The sequence below is a fragment of the Orycteropus afer genome, unplaced genomic scaffold (assembly GCF_000298275.1).
Source record: "Orycteropus afer afer isolate SDZICR_OR568_19922 unplaced genomic scaffold, OryAfe1.0 scaffold00495, whole genome shotgun sequence".
In the NCBI taxonomy this organism is placed as follows: domain Eukaryota; kingdom Metazoa; phylum Chordata; class Mammalia; order Tubulidentata; family Orycteropodidae; genus Orycteropus; species Orycteropus afer.
This window is the reverse complement of record NW_006922082.1, coordinates 447,393-466,967: the sequence shown is the minus strand read 5'-3', so window position 1 is coordinate 466,967 and position 19,575 is coordinate 447,393. Positions and strand designations below refer to the sequence as shown.

The window sequence follows — 19,575 nt, the reverse complement described above, 5'->3', positions numbered from 1 at the left end:
TCTATTTCACTTGCTTAAATTACCCGAGGGAATATATTCCCAACCTGTTGCCATCAAGTTGCCTCCAATTCATGGTTGTAGATTGTATGTATGCCAAAGTAGAACCATGTTCCACGGGATTTTCAATGGCCAGTTTTTCAGAAGTAGATTGACAGGCTTTCCTTCCTTTTGGTTAGCAGATGGGTGTGAGAGCTTGTTGGGGGAGGTCCACTTCTTCAGCTGGCATTGCAAGGCAACTGCCTGCAGGCTCCAGGGCTAACAAATGCTTGTAGGTCACCTGGGACAGGTAGGGGGAACCTGGGCTGGGGAGGGTGGGGAGCCTGGCGTCAGAACAGATGAACTCCATGGTGGCTGCTTAAAGGTCCTGTGAGTTAGAGCAAAGTTGATTGTTCAGCTTCGTGGCAGGCCTGGCCAGGGGGTTGTGCTACACAGGGATGAACTCAGAGAAACACAGCTCCTCCCCAGACAAGTGGTGAGGAGGCACTGGGCTGCCGTCCTTAGGGTCCCGGGAAGGGGCCTCCTCTTCCTGTGAAGTCTGTAAAATAACAGTAAGCGTTTAAAAGCAAAATCCAGTTAAGAGGGTCCACCCCAGCCTTCCCCACAGGTCCCAGGCCTCTGCCCGTCTGTCTCCAGGAGCACAGGAACCAACAACTTCCCCTCCTCGGGATCCTCAGGCTTTGCCTCACCACCCCCACAATCCATCCACCCCGAGAGACCATCCTCCTACCCTCAGGCCAGATTCTGGCTTTGGATATGGGAATCCTGCCAGCCCAGAGCTCTTCAAGCCCAGATTCCCAACAAGCTATTCCAGAATTTTCTGGACTGGTCAAAGGGGAAGTGAGGTTAAGAGCCTTGGCTTCCTGGGTGGAATGGCCTATGGAACTGTGATGGTGCAGGGAGGCGGATACAGGTGGACAGAGGTAAGAGGTCTGGGAGTGGACGTGGAGGAAAGAGCCCCACCCCCACTTCCCCACATTGTCAGACTGGAGTCAGGGAGGTGGCGCTTCTGTCCGCACCTGGCTTAGGCACCGGATGTCCGTGTTAAGAGGGGCAGAGGGCTCATGGCTGGCGCAAGGCCCAGTGGGTCTTGAGGTTTCAGCAAGGTTGATCACAGCATACTCTGGGACCCAGGCGTTCCCAGACACCTGTAACAGACACTTGGTCAGAACAGCCTGTCCTTGGCAGCAGGGATGGTCTGTGAGAGGAGGGGGGAGACACATATGGGTGGGACAGGAAGGTGAGGTGGGGCGCGGGGCAAGGAGACCAATACGACTGTGGAGTCAGAGTTCTTGGTCCCAGTCCTGGTTTTTCCACTTCCTGTGTCTCTGGATGACCTTGGTAAGCCATCTAACCTCTCTGAGGTTCAGTTTCCTCGGCTGTAAAATGGAAATAATTTCCCCTTAGGGTTATAATCAATATTTATAGTAATGTCTTATCACTCACCGTATGGGAACTCCTGGGATGATTAATTTGTTTCCATTACTGTTATTTGGGGAGCTGTGGTGGCTTCATGCCTAAGGCACTTGACTGCTAACCAGAGGCTGGTGGTTCAAACCCACAACCACTCTCGGAAGGTTGAGGATCTACTTCTGTACAGATAACTGTCTCAGAAACCCAAGGAGGGGTCGCTATGAGTCAGATCCGACTCCATGGCAGTGCAGTGGTTTTTTTTTTTTTTTTTTTTGTAGTAACTTGTGTACTTAAAGTGGAGGTCCCTGGGTGGCACAAACAGCTAAGCACTCGACTACTAGCTGAGAGGTTGGTGGTTCCAACCCACCTAGGGGTGCCTTGGAAGACAGCCTGGAGACCGGCTTCCAAAAGGTCACAGGCTTAACATAAATCAACTGTAGAGCATAACCCACAACGAACAAACAGCAGAAGAGAAACTAGATGATTGTGACTTTCTAAAACGCAAACCAAACTCACTGCTATCGAATCATTTCCAACTCATAGTGGCCCCTGTTGGGTTTCCAAGGCTGTAAATCCTTATGGAAGCAGATTGCCCCGTCTTCCTTCCACGGAGCAGCTGGTGGGTTTGAACCTCTGACATTCCAGTTAGCAGTCAAGTGCCTTATCCGCTACACCACCAGAGCTCCTTGTGACCTTCTAAAATTTTTTAATTCTTATGTGCATCAAAAGATTTCTCTAAAAGAGTAAAAAGAGAACCTACAGACTGGGAAAAAATATTCAGCAATGACATATCTGATAAAGGACTTATCTATAAAATTTATAGAAAACTCCAACACCTCAACATTAAAAAGGAAAACAATCCAATTTTAAAAATCAGCAGAAGACATGAACAGAAACTTCACCAAAGATATTCAGGCAGCCAACAAGCACATGAAGAAATGTTCACGATCATTAGCCATCAGAGAGATGCAAATCAAAACAACGAGATACCATCTCACCTCACCACTGATAGCAAAATTCAACAAGACAGAAAATAACACATGTGGCAAGGATGTGGAGAGATTAGGATTCTCATACACTGCCGGTGGGACTGTGAAATGATACAACCACTGTGGAAATCAATATGGTGATTCCTTAAGAAGCTGGAAATAGAAACACCATTTGATCCAGCAATCTCATTTCTAGGTATATATCCTAAAGAAGCGAGAGCCAGGACACCAATAGATATATGCACATCCATGTTCATCGCAGAATTATTCACAGTAGCAAAGAGATGGAAACAACCTAAGTGTCCATCAATGGAGGAATGGATAACCAAACTGTGTTACGCACACACAATGGAATATTATGCAACAGTAAAGAATAGTGTAGATTCTGCAAAAACAGTGCATAATGTGGATGAACTTGGAGGACATTATGCTAAGTGAAATAAGTGAATCACAGACAAATATTGTACTAGTTCACTATTGTAAAAAGTCAAGGAAAGGTTTATACATGGAAGGAAACTTTCTTTGTTGGTTACCAGGGAGGGGAGGGAAGGACAGGGAAAATTCCTAGATAGGTTAAAAAAAAAAAAAAGGTCACAGCTTGGAAAATCCTGTGGAGCAGGGTCACACTGAGTTAGAATAGATGCGATGGCAGGTAACAACAATCCTTTAAGGCCGCTGTCTTTATAATAGGCCCAGAGAGAGCAAAGATTTACTAACGGATTCTTAACAGGTCATCTATCTGAGAAGCCCCATGTTGACGGATGAGGAAACTGAGGCCCAGGGAGGAGAGGTGGACAGTCTGGGTCAGCAGGGAAGTCCACCTCCTGACCGGGCCTGGCTGCTCCCCTGTGTCCTCAGGTCAGGAGCCCAGGCCCTCCTATGTCTTACTCCCTTGCCCTGCCAGGTGGGCAGCTGCTTCAGAGCAGAGGCTGGAACTGGCCAAGTCCCCAGCCATGCCTCCTCCATGGTTGGATGGGCACCGAAGCAGCCAAAGGAAGATGCTCCCAGTATAGGTAGGTGTCTCCTCTCACTGGTCACTAACTACAGCCATGTGAGATGGGGAGACCAAGGCTCAGAGAGATGGTGTAATTTGTCTGAGGTCAACAGCTGGCAAGTGGGCCAGCTGGGATTCATTATTCGATTCACTGTTGTGAATACAACAGTTTGACCCCAGACCCCAGCTCTTTCCCTGCCATGTAGCCATCTGGGAGGACATACCACACATTTCTCTTTGTCTCAGTGCCCCTTGTCTGCTCACTGTGACCTCTGCCTCCATCCACACCTTTGCTGTGAAGACAGGGCTCAGGCAGAGGTTTGAGGTGTCTCTGGTGATATTTTCAGCCTCACAGAGACAACAAGGTAAGAATCAGACCTCCAGTGAGATGTGACTTGGGGGACGAGGGAATGGGGGAAGGAGATTTCACAAATGCTCTGTGTCACTCATGGTCCTTGTTCCTTCCCTCAGCCCTGACCATCTGGGGAGGACAGAGGGACCTTGGTGCATGACTAGAGGACTCCTGAAGTCAGATCCACTTCCCACGAAGCCCAGACTTATAGCTTTATGATTCAGTCACAATCCAGCCACTGGTAACCACTGACCACCAGGAGCAGGGAGTAGTAGTAGGGTTCCCCTGCTCAAGGGTTGACTGACTTTGAGGAAAGAACCTCATGGGCAGAGACCAACCCATAAAGGTAGGACCATGAGCCTATGTCCAGTGCAGCTGCAGTCTCTCATAATCTCCCTGCCTGCGCTATGAACAGCAAGTGTGGTGGCATTTTCTCTGCACAGAAGTTACACCTCCTCTTGGTTGTTGAATATACACAGTGTTATGTGAGAGCCCCCGTTTTCAGGCACTACAAAAATAGCAGCAGAGAAGCAGGGAATACTGATCTGAACCCAGCAATGCCAGTTGGGCCATTGGTTTCCCCCAAGTTAGGTAGCCATGGCCTTTTCTCATTCATGGGCCATGGACTGGTCTCCCTCCTGAGTCTGGGGAGGAGTCTTGGGTGGTAGGCTTTGTGTCATCCCTTACACTCTTTGGACTCCAGTGGGAGGGGCTTTGCCGCCAGCTCCACAGACTTCAGTGAGTTCTCCCAACTCTGTCTCTTTCTGGCTGGGCCGCTATGGGCCAGTTACTCATCCTCTCTGAGCCTCTCCTTCCTCATCTGTAAAATGGGGGCAGTAACAATACCTAGGCCATAGGGGATGGCCTCGGGCCTAAGGCAGTCGCCTGCCAAGCACAACGCTGGCAGTTCAAACCCACCAGCCACTCCCCGCCAGGTAGACCGGGGTCTCTTTGGAGTTCTGGTGGTGTAGTGCCTAAGGCACATAACTGCTAACCAGAAGGCTGGCGGTTCAAATCCACCAGCCACTCCTCAGAAGGAAGATGGGGCAATCTACTTCCATAGTGATACTGCCTCGGAAACCCAAGGAGGGGTCGCTATGAGTCGGGTCCGACTTGATGGCAAATAACAACAATACCTACCTCATGTAGGAGTTACAGAGATTCGATAATACACGTCAAGCCCTTGGCACAAAATAAGTGTTCAGTGAAGGAGTGAATAGATGAATGGTTGGAGGCCAATCCTCCTAGAACAGGAAGGGTTGCTTCTTGGGAAGGAAAATGCTGTCCTGACCCCTATCACTTCCTTCCAAGTGTTTATGCCCCCTGGTGCTCTCTTGCAGAGCAAGTAGAGCATCCACTTTCCTCTTTGACCTGAAAGTGGGCAAAGCAAGCCTCTCAATTCCACCTTCAGAGTCTGCTAAAAAGTACAAAAGCAAACAAACAAACAAACAAGGAAAACCCATAGAAGCTGTGGTGGTGCAGTGGTAAAGCATTCAGCTGCTAACCAAAAGGTCAGGAGTTCAAACCCACAGGAAAATCAAAAGGAAAATAAACCAAGAAAAAGCAGAAGCCTTTAATTTGTCATGAATACAGAGCTCTCATTTTGCTTATTGAAAGTGATAAATAAAAATCCTCACAACTGGACCAATAAGCAGCACCATGATAAATGGAGAAAAGATTGAAGTTGTCAAAGGTTTCATTTTACTTGGATCTACAATCAGTGCCCATGGAGGCAGCAGTCAAGAAATCAGATGATGCGTTACATTGAGCAGATCTGCTGCAAAAGGCCTCTTTAAGGTGTTAAAAAACAAAGATGTCACTTTGAGGACTAACGTGCACCTGACCCAAGCCAAGGTATTTTCAATCACCTCATATGCATGCAAAACCTGGGCGATGACTAAGGAAGACTGAAGAAGAATTGATGCATTTGAATTATGGTGTTAGTGAAAATATTGAATATACCACGGGCTGCCAGAACAAACAAATCTGTCTTGGAAGAAGTACAACCAGAATGCTCCTTAGAAGTGAGGATGGCAAGTCTTCCTCTCACTTACTTTGGCCATGTTATCAGGATGGACCAGTTTCTGGAGAAGGATACCAGCAAAAAAGAGGAAGACCCTCAACAAGACAGATTGACTCATCAGTCATGCAGTAGCTGCAACAAGGGGCTCAGCATAGCAGTGATTGTGAGGATGGCGCAGGACCAGGCAGTGTTTCCTTCTGTTGTACAAAAGGTCTCTGTGAGTTGGAACCGACTTGATGGCCCCTAACAACGACACAGGGCTCTGCCTCTGACCCCCTCAGGCTTGAGAAACCACCTCCCAGAGGCCCTCTGCCCTTTTCTGTCCCCTCCCACATCATCAGGCAGGGCCAGGAACCTTAAGCAGGGGAAAGTACCAGGCAGCCCCTCCCAGTGAGGGCAGGGGAGGTGGCAGAGCAGGAAACCTGGTTGGTACAGGCACCCTCCCGGCCTCCCCTCCAGAGGACACAGGCAATTCCCTCACACACTAGCCATATATTCACACCACAGCCAGGAGGCCACACTCTGAAGGTGGCTGGTGGCAGCTCCTCCTCCCCCCTATAACTTTTCCCTCACTGCCTTCAGCCACCTTTGGCCTCGTGGAGCTTCCTGAGACAACAACAGCTGCTTCCTAAGCCAAGAACAATACCCTGCTTCCATCCTACCCTCTCCCTGGGGAAAGGAATTGAACCTGAGTCTTTTGTCCTCACTGGCACCAGGAAAGAACGGATAGCAATCCCCTTTTCCTGCCCCCATGTTTGAGGGAATCAGAGTGGAGGTATTACTGTAAATAGCTGAGAAGAAGAGAGGCCGGGTGGGTTGAGAGGGTTGGAGGAGGTAGGTGGTTCCCTGAACCGTGATCCTGACACATACTTCTGGTGGAGGAGTAGGGTGGGAGGGGATGGTCTCTTGTTGCAGGGGTCAGAGAAGGGCCCTCTCTGGACCTCAGTTTCCTCTTCTGCAAAATGATGGTTCCTGGGCCCCAGCCCTAGAGGTTCTGATTTATTTGTTTGGGCCCCGGAGTTCATTTCCAATGGCATTCACACCCCTCCCACCACCACCACCACAGCATTGTGAGAGGAAGTTTGAGCCAAACTTAGAGGACCATGAAGTACATAATCTCAAAGGTCCCTTCTGGGTCTAGCTCTGTAGTTCTCTGATTGTAAAAGGGGGACAGAGAGAGGGTACTGGGCAGCAAGCAAGCTGGAGCTCTAGGTCAAGTCAGATGTAGAGACCAAGTGGGAAGACACAGAGGCAGGGCCCAGGAGTCCTGACTTCCAGGAGCCAGGGGATCTGAGCTTAGGCTTCAGCTTACCTCCTTCCTTACCAAGTGTGAGAGGTGGACCTTCTGGTTCTCTGTCTCCATGGCTAGATGAGCTGAAAGAGACCCAGGAGAAGCACCTGGAAGTCAGGAGTAGCCTGCTGCTGCTTCCAGAGAGGTAGGATGCCCTTGTAAACAAGGGCCTTGCAGATAGAGTTGGTAGGACAGGTTGGACAGAAAAGCCCCTTCCATCTCAGCTCCTTGGCAATGACCCAGCATCTAAGGTCAGAGCTGTTGAGGGCCTCTGTGTGGGCCAGAAATTCTGTGTGCTAAGGCCATGTTTCTTAACCTTAATGTGAACACCCACTGTCATAGAGTTGATTCTGACTCAGTGACCTATAGGACAGAGTAGAATTTCCCTGTAGGGTTTCCAAGGCTATAATCTTTACGGAAGCAGACTGCCACATCCTTTTTCCTTGGAGTGGTTGGTGGGTTGGAACTGCCAACCTTTTGATAAGCAGCTGAGTGTTTAACTGCTGCACCACCCAGGCTCCCTAATGTGCATGCAGGCCCCTGGAAATATTAAAAATACAGATTCTAAATCAGTTGATCTGTGGTTGGGGCCTGAGAGTCTGTGTTCCTAATTGGCTCCCAGGGGATGCTGCTGCTAGTTGGGGACCACAGTTTGAGGAATAAGTTGCAGTATCAGTGTTGGGATTTGAATCCAAGCCTATGGAAGGGACTGAGCACCTGTAGAGACCTGGTGGCAGGTGTGGGGCCATAATGTTCATCCCTGTTAAGTTCAAGTGCTGGGTTCAGTGTTTCCTGGCCGTCAGTCCCCCACAAAGGGCTGGACCTGAAGAGCTTGGAGATAACTGCACTGGGACTGATAAGGACAGTAGTGATTGCATTGTCTTGTGACTTTCTCAGAAGTGAGGAGCCAGGCTCCTGACACCTGTATCTCAATTGGACACACTTAGACCTAAAAGGTCTTCTGAAGAGGTAAAAGTAGGTCTCAGAGAGGACACTACCTGGGAGCTACCCACCCACCTCCCACCCACCCTTGCTCACCTTCCTTCCTCTGGCGGAGCATGTGACTGCCGAGGACAGCCAGGCCTGTGGCCAGCAGAAGGGCCAGAAGCACCAGGACTGGGGCCAAGATGCGGACCATTGGGACGGACACCCTGGGGATGAGATGGGAGAAGCCCAGTGGCTGTTACCAGATAAGCCAGTCTATGGCTTTTGGGGTCTCAGGCACAGGGCTGAGAAAACCAGTCCCCACTGTGAAACCCAACTTAGCCTAGCAAAGATTTGCAGGGCATTTACTGCTCCTGGCACCTGACATGCATTCTTTTATTAGTTCAGACTCTGAGGCCAGCCACTTGGGTTCAAACCCTGGCTCCACCATGTCCTAGACTGGTGACATTGGACAAGAGACTTAACCTCACAGGGCATCAATTTCCTTGTCTGTAAAATGGGGTTGATAATAAGACTTTGGGTCTCTGGATGGTGTAAGTGCTCAACTACTAGATGAAAGCTTAGCTGTTCCAACCCACCCCGAGGTGCCTCAGAAGATAGGGTCTGCTTCTGAAGGGTCGCAGCCTTGAAAGCCCTATGCAGCAGTTCCACTTTGCACGCAATCAACAACTAACAACAAGACTTCAGAGGGTGGTTGTGAGAATTAAATTGTTTTGGATGTGCTCAGCACAGTGCTTGATGCAAGTTATACTAGTGCCAGTGTTAGCTATTAATTTTCATGAACACTGTTTAACTAGGTAGGACTGGCCTGCTTTCACACAGGAGGAACTGACACCTGAAAAGATTAAGCAACTCACACAGCTGGGATCCGAGCTCAGTGAAGTGGTACACTGGGCCATTCTCAATGGCCTGTTCTGCTTGATATCACTATCACACTGGGCAACATAGCATTCTTTTCTTTGAATAGTATTTGTTGAGTGGGAAGAGAGCTATTACATTGTAGGGAATTGCAGTCAATGTCATGAAACAAAATGTGTATGAACTGCTGTATGGAAAATGAATTTGCTCTGTAAACTTTCACCCAGATAATAATAAAAATTAAAAATAAATAAAACAGATTTTTTGAATTTTTGGTGAAAGTTTACACAGCAAATTAGAGTCCCATTTGACCATTCCAACAGATTGTTTGGTGACATTAGTTACATTTATCAGTGTCAACAGTCTCTTTAATTGTGTTCAGTTTGTTCCTTTGCTAGTCTCTTATTTATTTTCTTATCTTTGCTTTCAAGTAATTGTTGACTTTTGGTCTCATACTAATGTTTTTTAAGTAGGGCACTGAACTTATGGGTACAATTCTTTATTTTGTGTGTCACTCAGTTATTTGTCTAAAAGGTGATCTCACAGGACAGGCTAGTTCTAGGTTTAAAGAGCATCTCAGGGAGATGGTCCCCGTGAGTCCTCTGCTCTCTACTGTTCCAGTTTGTCTGACCTTTATTTTAAAATAAGATTTGAGCTCTGCTCCATACTTTTCTTCCATTCTATCCAGGACCAAGTATTATAACCCCAGTTGGAATGGTATGTGATGGTAGCTGAGCACTATCTAATTCTCAGGTCTCAGGGTAGATGAGGTTGCAATATGGCATTCTTATTCTGAGTCCCAGTCACATCCCTTGTCCTTCTCAAGGACCTCAGAGGGCACTAGGGACCATAGCTTCTGGTCAGCCCGTGTTATGCCCGTCTGGTGTGGAAGGAACCCCAGTCATCAACTCCAGGTGACACTTTCAGCTGGGTCTGAATCTGCCTGCAGTATGAAGTGTTCAGCAAAAGCTATTGAACTGGCGTAGCTGTCCCCTGTGTCTGGGGTAGGGAGAGAGACTGGGACTATGGCTGGACCCACCAACTTGGTGGAGGTTGGTCTGTGAGTCCAAAGCAACAGGGCTGCTGCTTCCCTTAGTGCAGGTTGTTTGCTGCTCAATAACCTTGCTAAGGGGTAAATGGGGGTGAGTTCTAGATTGCCCTGTGACCCCAAGCTGGGGCTATGAAAAGAGCCTGTGGCCATCTGGAAGAAGGGGTGTCAGGTTCTAATTAGTAGAAAGGCATAGTGACAGTCTGAAAGGTGACCATGGCCACCTGGGGCTCACCTGGACTTGGAGCTGCTGCTGCTGGGGATGGGACTGGTGCCCTTTGCCGAGGTGGAGTCCAGCTGTGTGGCCAAGTGGGAGCTCCCTGCATAAGGAGAGGTTGCTGTGTGAGGAGAGGTCGCTGCATGAGGAGAGGTCGTTGTGTGAGGAGCAGTCGCTGCGTGAGGAGAGGCTCCTGTGTATAGGGAGGGTCTTGCATGCGTGTACAGGGAGGTGATCCCTGTGTATAGAGGGGCCTCGGCCCCTGTCTTCCCCTGCTTGGCTGTGATGACTCTCAGGTGGAGACCAGGAGAAGCTACAAGTCCAAAAGCAATGCCTCAGCACCTTCCCTGAACCTTGAACCCCAGCATCCCCAGCCCTCTGACCCTTGACTCCTAAACTCTAGCCTCCCCGGGACCAGTTTCTCAGAGCAGACCTAGCTGAAGGTCATCCCCAGTAAGCAAGCAGAGACCTAGATGAGGCCAGTTTGAACAAGCAGATCATATGTTAGGCACATCTCTCCCCTGCACGTAAGTTTTCACCCTTCAGTACCCACAGTCTATTCTCTCTATGAGGAGGTACAATGACATCCCTGTTTCCTCCTCATGACCCATTCCAGTGACCACTCATGTAGCTGTCTTCTCTCCATCCTCTACAGTCCTGGCCAGTTGTCACCTCCTCCCTCCCAGAAAAGAAAGTCTTCAAATCACCATAGCATGCCACCCCAACCACCTATGGCTCACAAATCCTTGGCTTCTCTACCAGCCACAGAGCTGGGCAGGACTGGGTGGCAGAGATGGAACCTGAGCCTGACCTTTCCTGCTCACCCTTAGGCCCTGGATGGAGCAGACAGAGCACTGTGTCCACTTCTTGCCTCTACCACTGCCTGTGTGACCTTGTGTGAGGGACCCAACCCTACTGAGCCTCCTCCATTCCCTGCCCTGAGCTGGACAACCCTGCTCCCAGGCTTGTGGGGTAGCTGAGTGGTCACAAAGTGCAGCGTCAGGCACCAGGTCAGCACTCGCTGGATGTTTCTTGGGAAAGGGGTGGAGGAGGGACAGAAGAACCATGCACTCACTCAATTCTGAGGGCTGGGTTTGCCAAGCTTTTGCCTTGGGCTGGAGGCTTGTTGTAGCAAGAGGCTGGAAGAAGGTAGGAGGGGAGGGAGGACAGCAGGGCCCTAGAGGAAAGGGAGAGGCTGGTCTCAGGGAAGGACCCACATCACTGCTCTGAACTGGTTTCCCTTCCTTGGGAGCATCCAGCAGCTTTCCCACCCCCAACTCAGGTCAGAGTCTCCCCTTCCTCCCCTCTCAGCCAATCAGGAGCCAAGGGTAGTGGATTCCAGCTGAGCAGTCCTCTCTATGCAGTCCCCTTGACCTCCAGCTTAGCTCAGGCCTTCAGCTTCTCTTGTAGCCTACTGCTCCCCAGCCTGCGCCTTCCATGCAATCCTTCACATGGATGCCAGTTTTGTCTGTAAATATATATTGAATCTTGTCACTCCTGGCTATAGAGTAGTTAACGGCTCCCTAGTGCCTATAACAAATAACAAATTGTGGATAACAATGAGAAGAATGGGAATTCCAGAACACTTAAATGTACTCATGAGGAACCTGTACGTAGACCAGGAGGCTGTCGTTCAAACAGAAAAAGGGAACACTGCATGGTTTAAAATCAAGAAGGGAGTGTGTCAAGGTTGTATCCTTTCACCATACTTATTCAATCTGTATGCTGAGAAAATAATCCGAGAAGCTGGACTATATGAAGAAGAACATGGCATCAGGATTGGAGGAAGAATCAATCATTAACACCTGCGATATGCTGATGACACAACTTTGCTTGCTGAAAGTGAGGATGACTTGAAGTACTTACTGATGAAGATCGAAGAATACAATCTGCAGTGTGGATTATACCTCAATATAAGGAAAACAAAAATCCTCCCAACTGGACCTATAAGCAGCATCACGATAAATGGAGAAAAGATTGAGGTTGTCAAAGACTTCCCATTGCTTGGTTCTACAATTGACGCCAATGGAAGCAGCAGTCAGGACATCAGACTATGTATAGCACTGGGCAAATCAGTTGCAAAGGACCTCTTTCTTTTTTTTTTTTTTCTCCGTTTCTTTCTTTGTTTTGTTTTATTGTGATTTGGGTGAAGATTTACAGAGCAAAATCACTTTCTGTACAGCAGTTTACATATACTTTGTTTCATGACATTGACCACAGTTTACCACAATGCAACAGCTTCCCTTCCACTTCCTCCCCATAGTTACCTCTTCCCAGTGTCCATCCCTCCATACACTCCTGCCCCCTGAGCTGTCTCCCTGTGCATAAGCAGCCCTTCTTTCTCCCATGATTGTTCTCTCCAAGGAGTGTATCTACTTGAGGTAAATGTTCAACTCATATGCCTGTATTTTGTTTGGCTGGAAACCACAGGTGTGGGTTTAATTCCAGACCTGAAGGGCAGCTAGGGGCCATAGTCTCAGTGGTTCCACCAGGCTCTATCGGACCAGCAAACCTGGTCTTCACCTTTTTTTTTTTTCCTCCAAATGATTTTGAGTTTTGTTCCACATTGTTCTCCCTCTCTGTCGAGGATCTCCTACATAAATTCCCTTCCAAGTGATGACAGTGGTAGCCAGGTACCATCTAGTTCTTCTGGCCTCATAGTTGTATAGGCTGCAGATTGGATGGTGTACCAGGCGCTAGGACTGATTGTTTCCATGAATTTTGGTTTCTTCATTCTTTGTTCTGGACAAGGAAAGACCCATCGTTGCATCTAGATGGCAGCTTGCTAGCTTTTAAGATCCCAGTCACTACTCGCCAAAGTAGGAGGTAGAACAATGTTTTGTGTAGTGTGTTATGCCAATTGAGCTTGATGTCCCCTGCAACTATGGTCCCAAGCCTGCAGGTTCAACTACTCGGTCCCTCTGGGTAGCTGGCTGTGACCAAGCAGTGACCACAACCTTGCCCCTTATCAGCTCTACTATATACCTGGGAATTCTGATCATTCATATAAACTTATAGGAACATTGTCTGCCAACCTTATATATGTTCTTGGACACACTCCCCATTTCATAGATATACCTATTAAGGACCTCTTTCAAGTGTGAAAGAGCAAAGATGTCTCCTTGAGGACTAAGGTGTGCCTGACACAAGCCATGGTATTTTCAATCGCCTTTTATGCATGTAAGAGCTGGACAATTAATAAGGAAGACCGAAGAAGAGTTGATGCTTTTGAGCTGTGGTGTTGGCAAAGAATGCTGAAAGTATCATGGACTGCTAAAAGAACTAACTGGTCTGTCCTGAAGGAAGGCAGCCAGAATGCTCCTTGGAGGCAAGAATGGCCAGACCTCATCTCACATACTTCGGTCATGTTGTCAGAAGGGATCGTTCCCTGGAGAAGGATGTCATGCTTGGTAAGGTGGAGGGTCGATGAAAGAGGGGAAGGCCCTCAACGAGGTGGAATGACGCAGTGGCAGCCGCGACGGGCTCAAGTGTAGCAAGAATCATGGAGCTGGCTCAGGACCGGGCGGTATTTCGTTCTGTTGTGCATAGGTTCGCTATGAGTCAGAGACGACTCGATGATACTTAAAAACAACAACAACAACAGTGCCTGTAAGATGACGTTCAAGCTCTTTAGAATGCCTTTGGAAGGCCTTGCAAACTCAGGCTTCAACCCACCATGGCAGCATCACCTCTTTCCCCAGCTGGTGCTCCAGCCGTTCAGAGTCATCCTCCATTTCCAATTAAACTAGCCTTCTGCCTGCCTCCATGCCTTTGGCATGCTGTTCCTTTTTGGGCAATGCTTTTCCTGGTCTTCAGTATCCAGCTTAAATGTCACCACTTCCCTAATGCCTTCCTCAAAAGGAGCAAATGCCCCTCTCCTTTGTGTCCCCCAGCATCCTGTGCACGCCTCTGGCATAACTGATTATGCTGCAATTACTTGTTTACTAAGATGGACTAGGAAGACAGGCCTGTCAGTCAATCTGCTTTTCAAAACCAGTCAATGAAAACCCTGCGAATCACAATGGACCGTTATCTGACCTGCACCCTGTACACTTTTTTCCATTGTGCAGAGGTCTCTGTGACTCAGGGCTAATTCAATGGCAGTTAACAACAACAACAACTTGTTTACAGGGTCTCCTCCACTAGGCTGAGAACCCTCAAAGGCAAAAGGCCGACAGGGACAGGGCCAATACAGAAACCTGTTGTGGCCAAACCCCTGGAGCCAAGCTCCCCCAGCTTCCCCACGTCCACCAGTCACTTCCCCCGTCCATTTTGACTTACGTGGCATCTGGACACTTCCCTTTCCCCATCATTCCCTGTTCCAGTACCAGGTCAGTTTATTCTCAGCTTTTCTAAGTAGATGACCAAATCTTCTGTAAACAAAGGGTATTTATCTTTTCCTTCCCACTATTTATACTTCTTTATCTTGTCTTATTTCATTGCCTGGGGCCTCCAGGCAATGATGGATAACAGACAGGAGAGTGATACACTTGTCTTGTTCCTAACCTTCCTAGAAATTCCTGCCACGTTTCGCCCTTAGCTGGAGACAGCTCAGACTGGTTCACAAGGGCTGATTGCAAATTTTCCGGACTCTTGCCAGCCGGTTGCTAAACTGTTAGCTGCTGGAAATAAGCCGTGGCAGATGCATTTACACCACAGAAATCACCAAACGTTACAAATCAGAGCTCTCTTCCCCTGCCCTGACCAGATGTTAAACATTTACCAGCAACCATGGCCATTGTTGTTGCTGTCTGCTGCCTTCCTGGAGTCAGAAGGAAAAGCTGCCTGGTCCTGCACCGCCCTTGTGATTATTCAGATCACACGGTTTCCATTAGCTGATTTTAGAAGTAGATCACCAGGCCTTTCTGCCCAGTCTTTCTCAGCCTCAAAGCTCTGCTCAAACCTGTTCAGCATCATAGCAATATGCAAGCCCCTGCTGACAGACAGGGGGGTGGCTCTTCATGCAGTGTATTGGCCAGGACTCCAATCCAGGACTCCCTCACAGAAGGCACGAACCCTCCTCTGAAGCATCAGTGCCTTCATACCATGGCCAGTCATTAGCCTCCTTCATTTTTAATGTCCCAATTATCATGAGAGAGAGCCCAGCAGATCTGATACAGGAGGATGATAATGTAAATTATTTATTTGTGTAAGGCACTTGACTGCTAACCAGAAGGCTGGCGGTTCAAACCCACCAGCCACTCCTCGGAAGGAAGATGGGGCAATCTACTTCCGTAGTGATACTGCCTCGGAAACCCAAGGAACGGTCGCTATGAGTTGGGTCCCACTTGAAGGCACATAACAACAACAACAACATGTCATACATACATACAAATAAATAATTACAAATAAAAGTAAGAATTCAGGAAAAAAAAAAAAGGCAGTGAGAGCCTACCTGTAGGTAAAACTGGCCACAACTGGGTAAAATGGTCCCTAGGTGGTGCAAACAGTTAATGTGCTCAGCTCCTAACCAAAAGGGTGGAGGGTCGAGTCTTCCCAGAGGCACCTTGGAAGAAAGGCCTGGTGATCTACTTCTGAGAAAGATCAGTGTTTGAAAACCCTGTGGAGCACAGTTCTCCTCAGACACAAGGGATTTAGGCAAAAATGCAAACGATAAGGGAAGAATTGGAAGGGGTCAGGGACTCATGGAAATAATGAGCAGGTGCAGAGGGGTTTCCATTCTGCTGTGATTCTTTGATGAGTTTAAATTTATTTCCCTGAACTAAAATAAGGGCTCATGGATGATGGCTCTGGCAATGGGGATGGGCCCTGGTTATGGGAATAAAGCCAACTCCACAGCCAGAAAAGACCTGCATTTGAATTCTGGCTCCACCACTGCCATGAGAGCTTGGGTAAAGTATTGCATGTCCTGGAGCTCCAGTCCCCCAACTGTGAAATGGGGATACAAAGCCCTGCTTCACCCCTGCTACCTCGCAGACCGGGTCTGCCGCTTCCCTTGGCCCTCTCTGGCTGCCTTCTACTCAGTTAGGCAGCCCATGTTGGGCCGTAGGCACGTAGAGAGGTGCCCCGCCTCCTACCTAGGTGCCATGGCTCCAGCCTGGCCCTCGAAGAGTCCTCCAGCCCATGAATCTACTCATCTGTCAGCTTGTCATACTTTGGAGGCTTGTGTGTTGCCTCCAAATGATGGAAGCTTTGCTACCAGTATTTTCAGATACCAGCAGAGTCACGCCCCGACACACACAGTGGATGGTTTCCAGTGGAACTTCCGAACTAAGACGGACTAGGAGGAAAGATCTGGTGATCCATTTCTGAGAATGAGCCAATGAAAACCTTACGGATCACAGAACAGGGTCCAACTTGCTTGCTTTGGACCATCATCAGGTGGGACCAATCACTAGAGGAGGACATCACGTGTGGTGAAGCAGAGGGCTGCGAGGGTGAGGGAGACCCTCAGTGAGATGGACTGAGACAATGGCTGCAGGGATCGACTCAAACATGCTGGCATTGGTGAGAGTGACGCAGGACCAGGCAATGTTTCAGTCTCTCATACATAATGTCACCATGAGTCAGAGCTGACTGGAGGCATCTATCTATCCACCCATCCAACCAGATGGTGGTTCCCAGGCACTCCCAGCACCTGTCCCTGGGACTTAAGGTTTGGGAAGAGGAGGCTGAGAGGAAGAGCTAAGGTCACAAGTAGTGGGAGGCCAGTGTGGCCACGGCTGGGGTGATGCTGTAGGATACAGCTGGGATGCAGCAATGGTTGGTTCCAGTTGCCAGAAACATTTCTGATTCCAGGGAGGGAGCCTTTCCTATTCCCTGGGACGTCCATCTTGCCCTCCACCCATGGCAATCTTCTTCCCACATATCTGGGCAGAGAGGAAGGTCCTTGAAGGTGGAGTTGGACAGAGGTAGGTTCAATCGTACTCTGCCACTATTGGTGTGACCTTGGGCAGCTAGGACTCCCATGGCAACGTCTGCACTAGATGCTGTGAGGATGCCATAGAGTCCTCCAGACACTCAGTGAGGTTGATGGGGAACTGGGGCCCCCTCTGATGACCCACCCCTCTCTCTTATATTTTTCACCCCCTTCCTCCCGGCCAGGGGAAGCAGGGGCATTTGTTACCTGGAAAGACGACTAGAGAGATGAGCAAAGTCTTATCGAAGCCCAGTCTTTTGATCCCACACCAGTACTTCCCACCATCCTCCAGGGTGAGGTCCCTCAGGGTCACAGTGAATGTCCGTTCCTGGGGACTGTCGCGGATGGACACCTTGCCCTGTGTCACCTCCTGGCCATCTTCTCCCGTGTAGATGGTGCCCGAGCAACGGAAAAGGACGATCCCGACCCTCCGGCACCAGTATTTCTGGTGCCCCTTCAGCTCCTCCGTGTAGGAGCACTGCACGGACACAGTGTCACCTTCAAACCTGCTGATCTCCTTTGGCCCCTTCAGGTCTTCAGACCCTGAAACTACAGCAGAGGGGTGGGGAGGTCAGAGCTTGCTGGATCCAAGTCCCAGACTGAAGACCAGGTGTTTCCATTTCACAGCAAGGCAGGCGGGCTTTACTCGGTGCCCCTGTCTGGGGGCAGCCTTGCAAGCCAGAATGCCCTTCCCCTGGGACACCCAAAGCTGTTGCTGTTTTCCCACACCTGGCACGGTGAAGGAGGGCTGCAGTGTCTGGATTCAGACAGAGCGGAGTTTGAATTCCAGTACTGCCACTTGGTAGCTATGTGACCTTGGGAAGTCACTTAACCTCTCTGGGCCTCTGAGTTTTCTCATCTATAGATGATATCCCATTTCATCATTTAAGATGTCACCATATATAACAAACACCACTGTTTTAAGTACCAATAAGGAAAAACACTGCTGATGGAACAACTGGCAGTTGTCTAGTGTGTCATGCTTTTAGATATTGTTGTTGTTGTTGTTGCTATGTGCTGTCGAGTTGGACCCGACTCACAGCGACCCCACAGTTTTCCGAGGTGGTATCACTATGGAAGTAGATCGCCCAACCTTCTTTCTGAGGAGTGGCTGGTGGGTTTGAATCATCAGCCTTCTGGTTAGCAGTCAAATGCCTTAGGCACTACGTTGCCAGAGCTCCTTTTCAGATATTAAAGGGTACAAAATAATAAAAAAAACAAACAACAAAAAAAGCAGGGCTGTGAATTGATTAAATAATTCTATCTCTCTCAGAGGTTCAATAAATATTGGCTGAGTGTAGTGGGACATCCATAGGGGTGCCTTTCTGCCTCCAGGCTTGGCACAGAGTTGGGAGATCTGAGAGGTAAACTCACTCTCACAGCCATGCAGTGAGGACAGACCAGAAGCCACAGGGAAGACCTGGGGACTCCAGGGAACAGGCTCCAGGCTCCAGAGGTAGCAAGTACGGGACCCTCTGTGAGGCTGAGGATGGGTAGCATGGGAGAAACCAGGAGGCAGGGACATAGTCACCACCACATGTGCTTTGGGGAAAAGAAATATTGGTCTGGGAGGTCCCCTGGGTGGGCTAGAGCATGAGGTCCCCATCCTTCCCGTGCCCCCCCCCCAATCTCACCTGGGAGCAAGAGGCAGCCCCACAGCAGGAGGAGCTTCATTGCGGCCTCTGGACACCGTGGGCACAGACACTGTGCAGTGTGTCTTCTCTCTCCGCTATCGCTGGCTTTAACTTCCTCCAGACGCAGGATGCAGGATGAGAAGGGGTGGGGAGGGCTAGTTCGGGGAGGCTCCTGGGTGAATCCACCCCTCCCCACACCAACCTGGAGGCTGACCTCCCCTGGCCTGCACCCTTGGAAGTGTCTCTCAGTCTCTAGCTCTGAACTAGATCCTTCTGGGGATCTTAACAAGTGGTCCATGTCCCCCAAGGGATCAGTGAGGAAAATTCAGGGAGTCATGAATATGGATCAGAAAAAAATTACATCTTGGCTTTTAATAATCTCTGAAATTTGGAGTCCCTGTATGGGTCAAATGCTATAGTGTTTGGCTACTAACTGGGAGATTGGTGGTTTGAGTCCACCCAAAGTTACCTTGGAAGAAAAGCCTGGTAATCTACTTCCAGAAAATCAGCCACTGAAAATCCCACAGAGCAGAGTGTTCTCCTCCACCTCTCACGGGCTCCCAGGCCTGGAGCTGAGTCCATGCGGGTGGGCGGAGCTCTCCAACACTCCCTGGGGTCCCATGAGTTGGAGCTGACTCCATGCAGGTGGTGGTGGTGGTGGTGGTAACTGGCATTTAGTTTTTCATTCTGAGGGGAGTGTTGGCAGTGCCTGTGACTTTATCACCAATGAAAAGTACAGGCTTTATCACATCAAGACTGTGCTGATGTCACATACACACAAATCACCAGCAAACACTGTTGCTATCAGACCTGCCACTGGAGCTAATGATTGTACAATGATGGTTAAGCACTAAGCTGCTAACTGAGAGGTTGGCAGTTCAAACATACCCAGTGGTTCTGCAGGAGAAGACCAGGGGACCTGCTCTGTAAAGAT

The 19,575-nt window shown here is 49.2% G+C and overlaps 1 protein-coding gene across 1 annotated transcript; it reads right to left on the bottom strand.

Moving 5' to 3' along the window:
* Positions 1-424: 424 nt before the first annotated feature.
* Positions 425-18,681, bottom strand: CD300LG (CD300 molecule like family member g). Its single transcript, XM_042782868.1, has 6 exons — positions 18,642-18,681; positions 17,215-17,550; positions 10,146-10,266; positions 8,098-8,210; positions 7,093-7,142; positions 425-535 (listed from the first exon to the last, which is right to left on the bottom strand). The coding sequence occupies exons 1-6, from the start codon at positions 18,679-18,681 to the stop codon at positions 425-427; spliced, it is 771 nt and encodes a 256-aa protein (XP_042638802.1).
* Positions 18,682-19,575: the final 894 nt, after the last annotated feature.

Bases quoted from the DNA above. Each gene is read 5' to 3' on its own strand.
- CD300LG (XM_042782868.1), bottom strand. From the start codon at position 18,681: ATGAAGCTCCTCCTGCTGTGGGGCTGCCTCTTGCTCCCAG. The intron at 17,551-18,641 runs GTGAGATTGGGG...CTGTAGTTTCAG, and splicing joins GGGCTGCCTCTTGCTCCCAG to GGTCTGAAGACCTGAAGGGG. The intron at 10,267-17,214 runs GTAACAAATGCC...CTCCTCATGCAG, and splicing joins CTCTCTAGTCGTCTTTCCAG to CGACCTCTCCTCACACAGCA.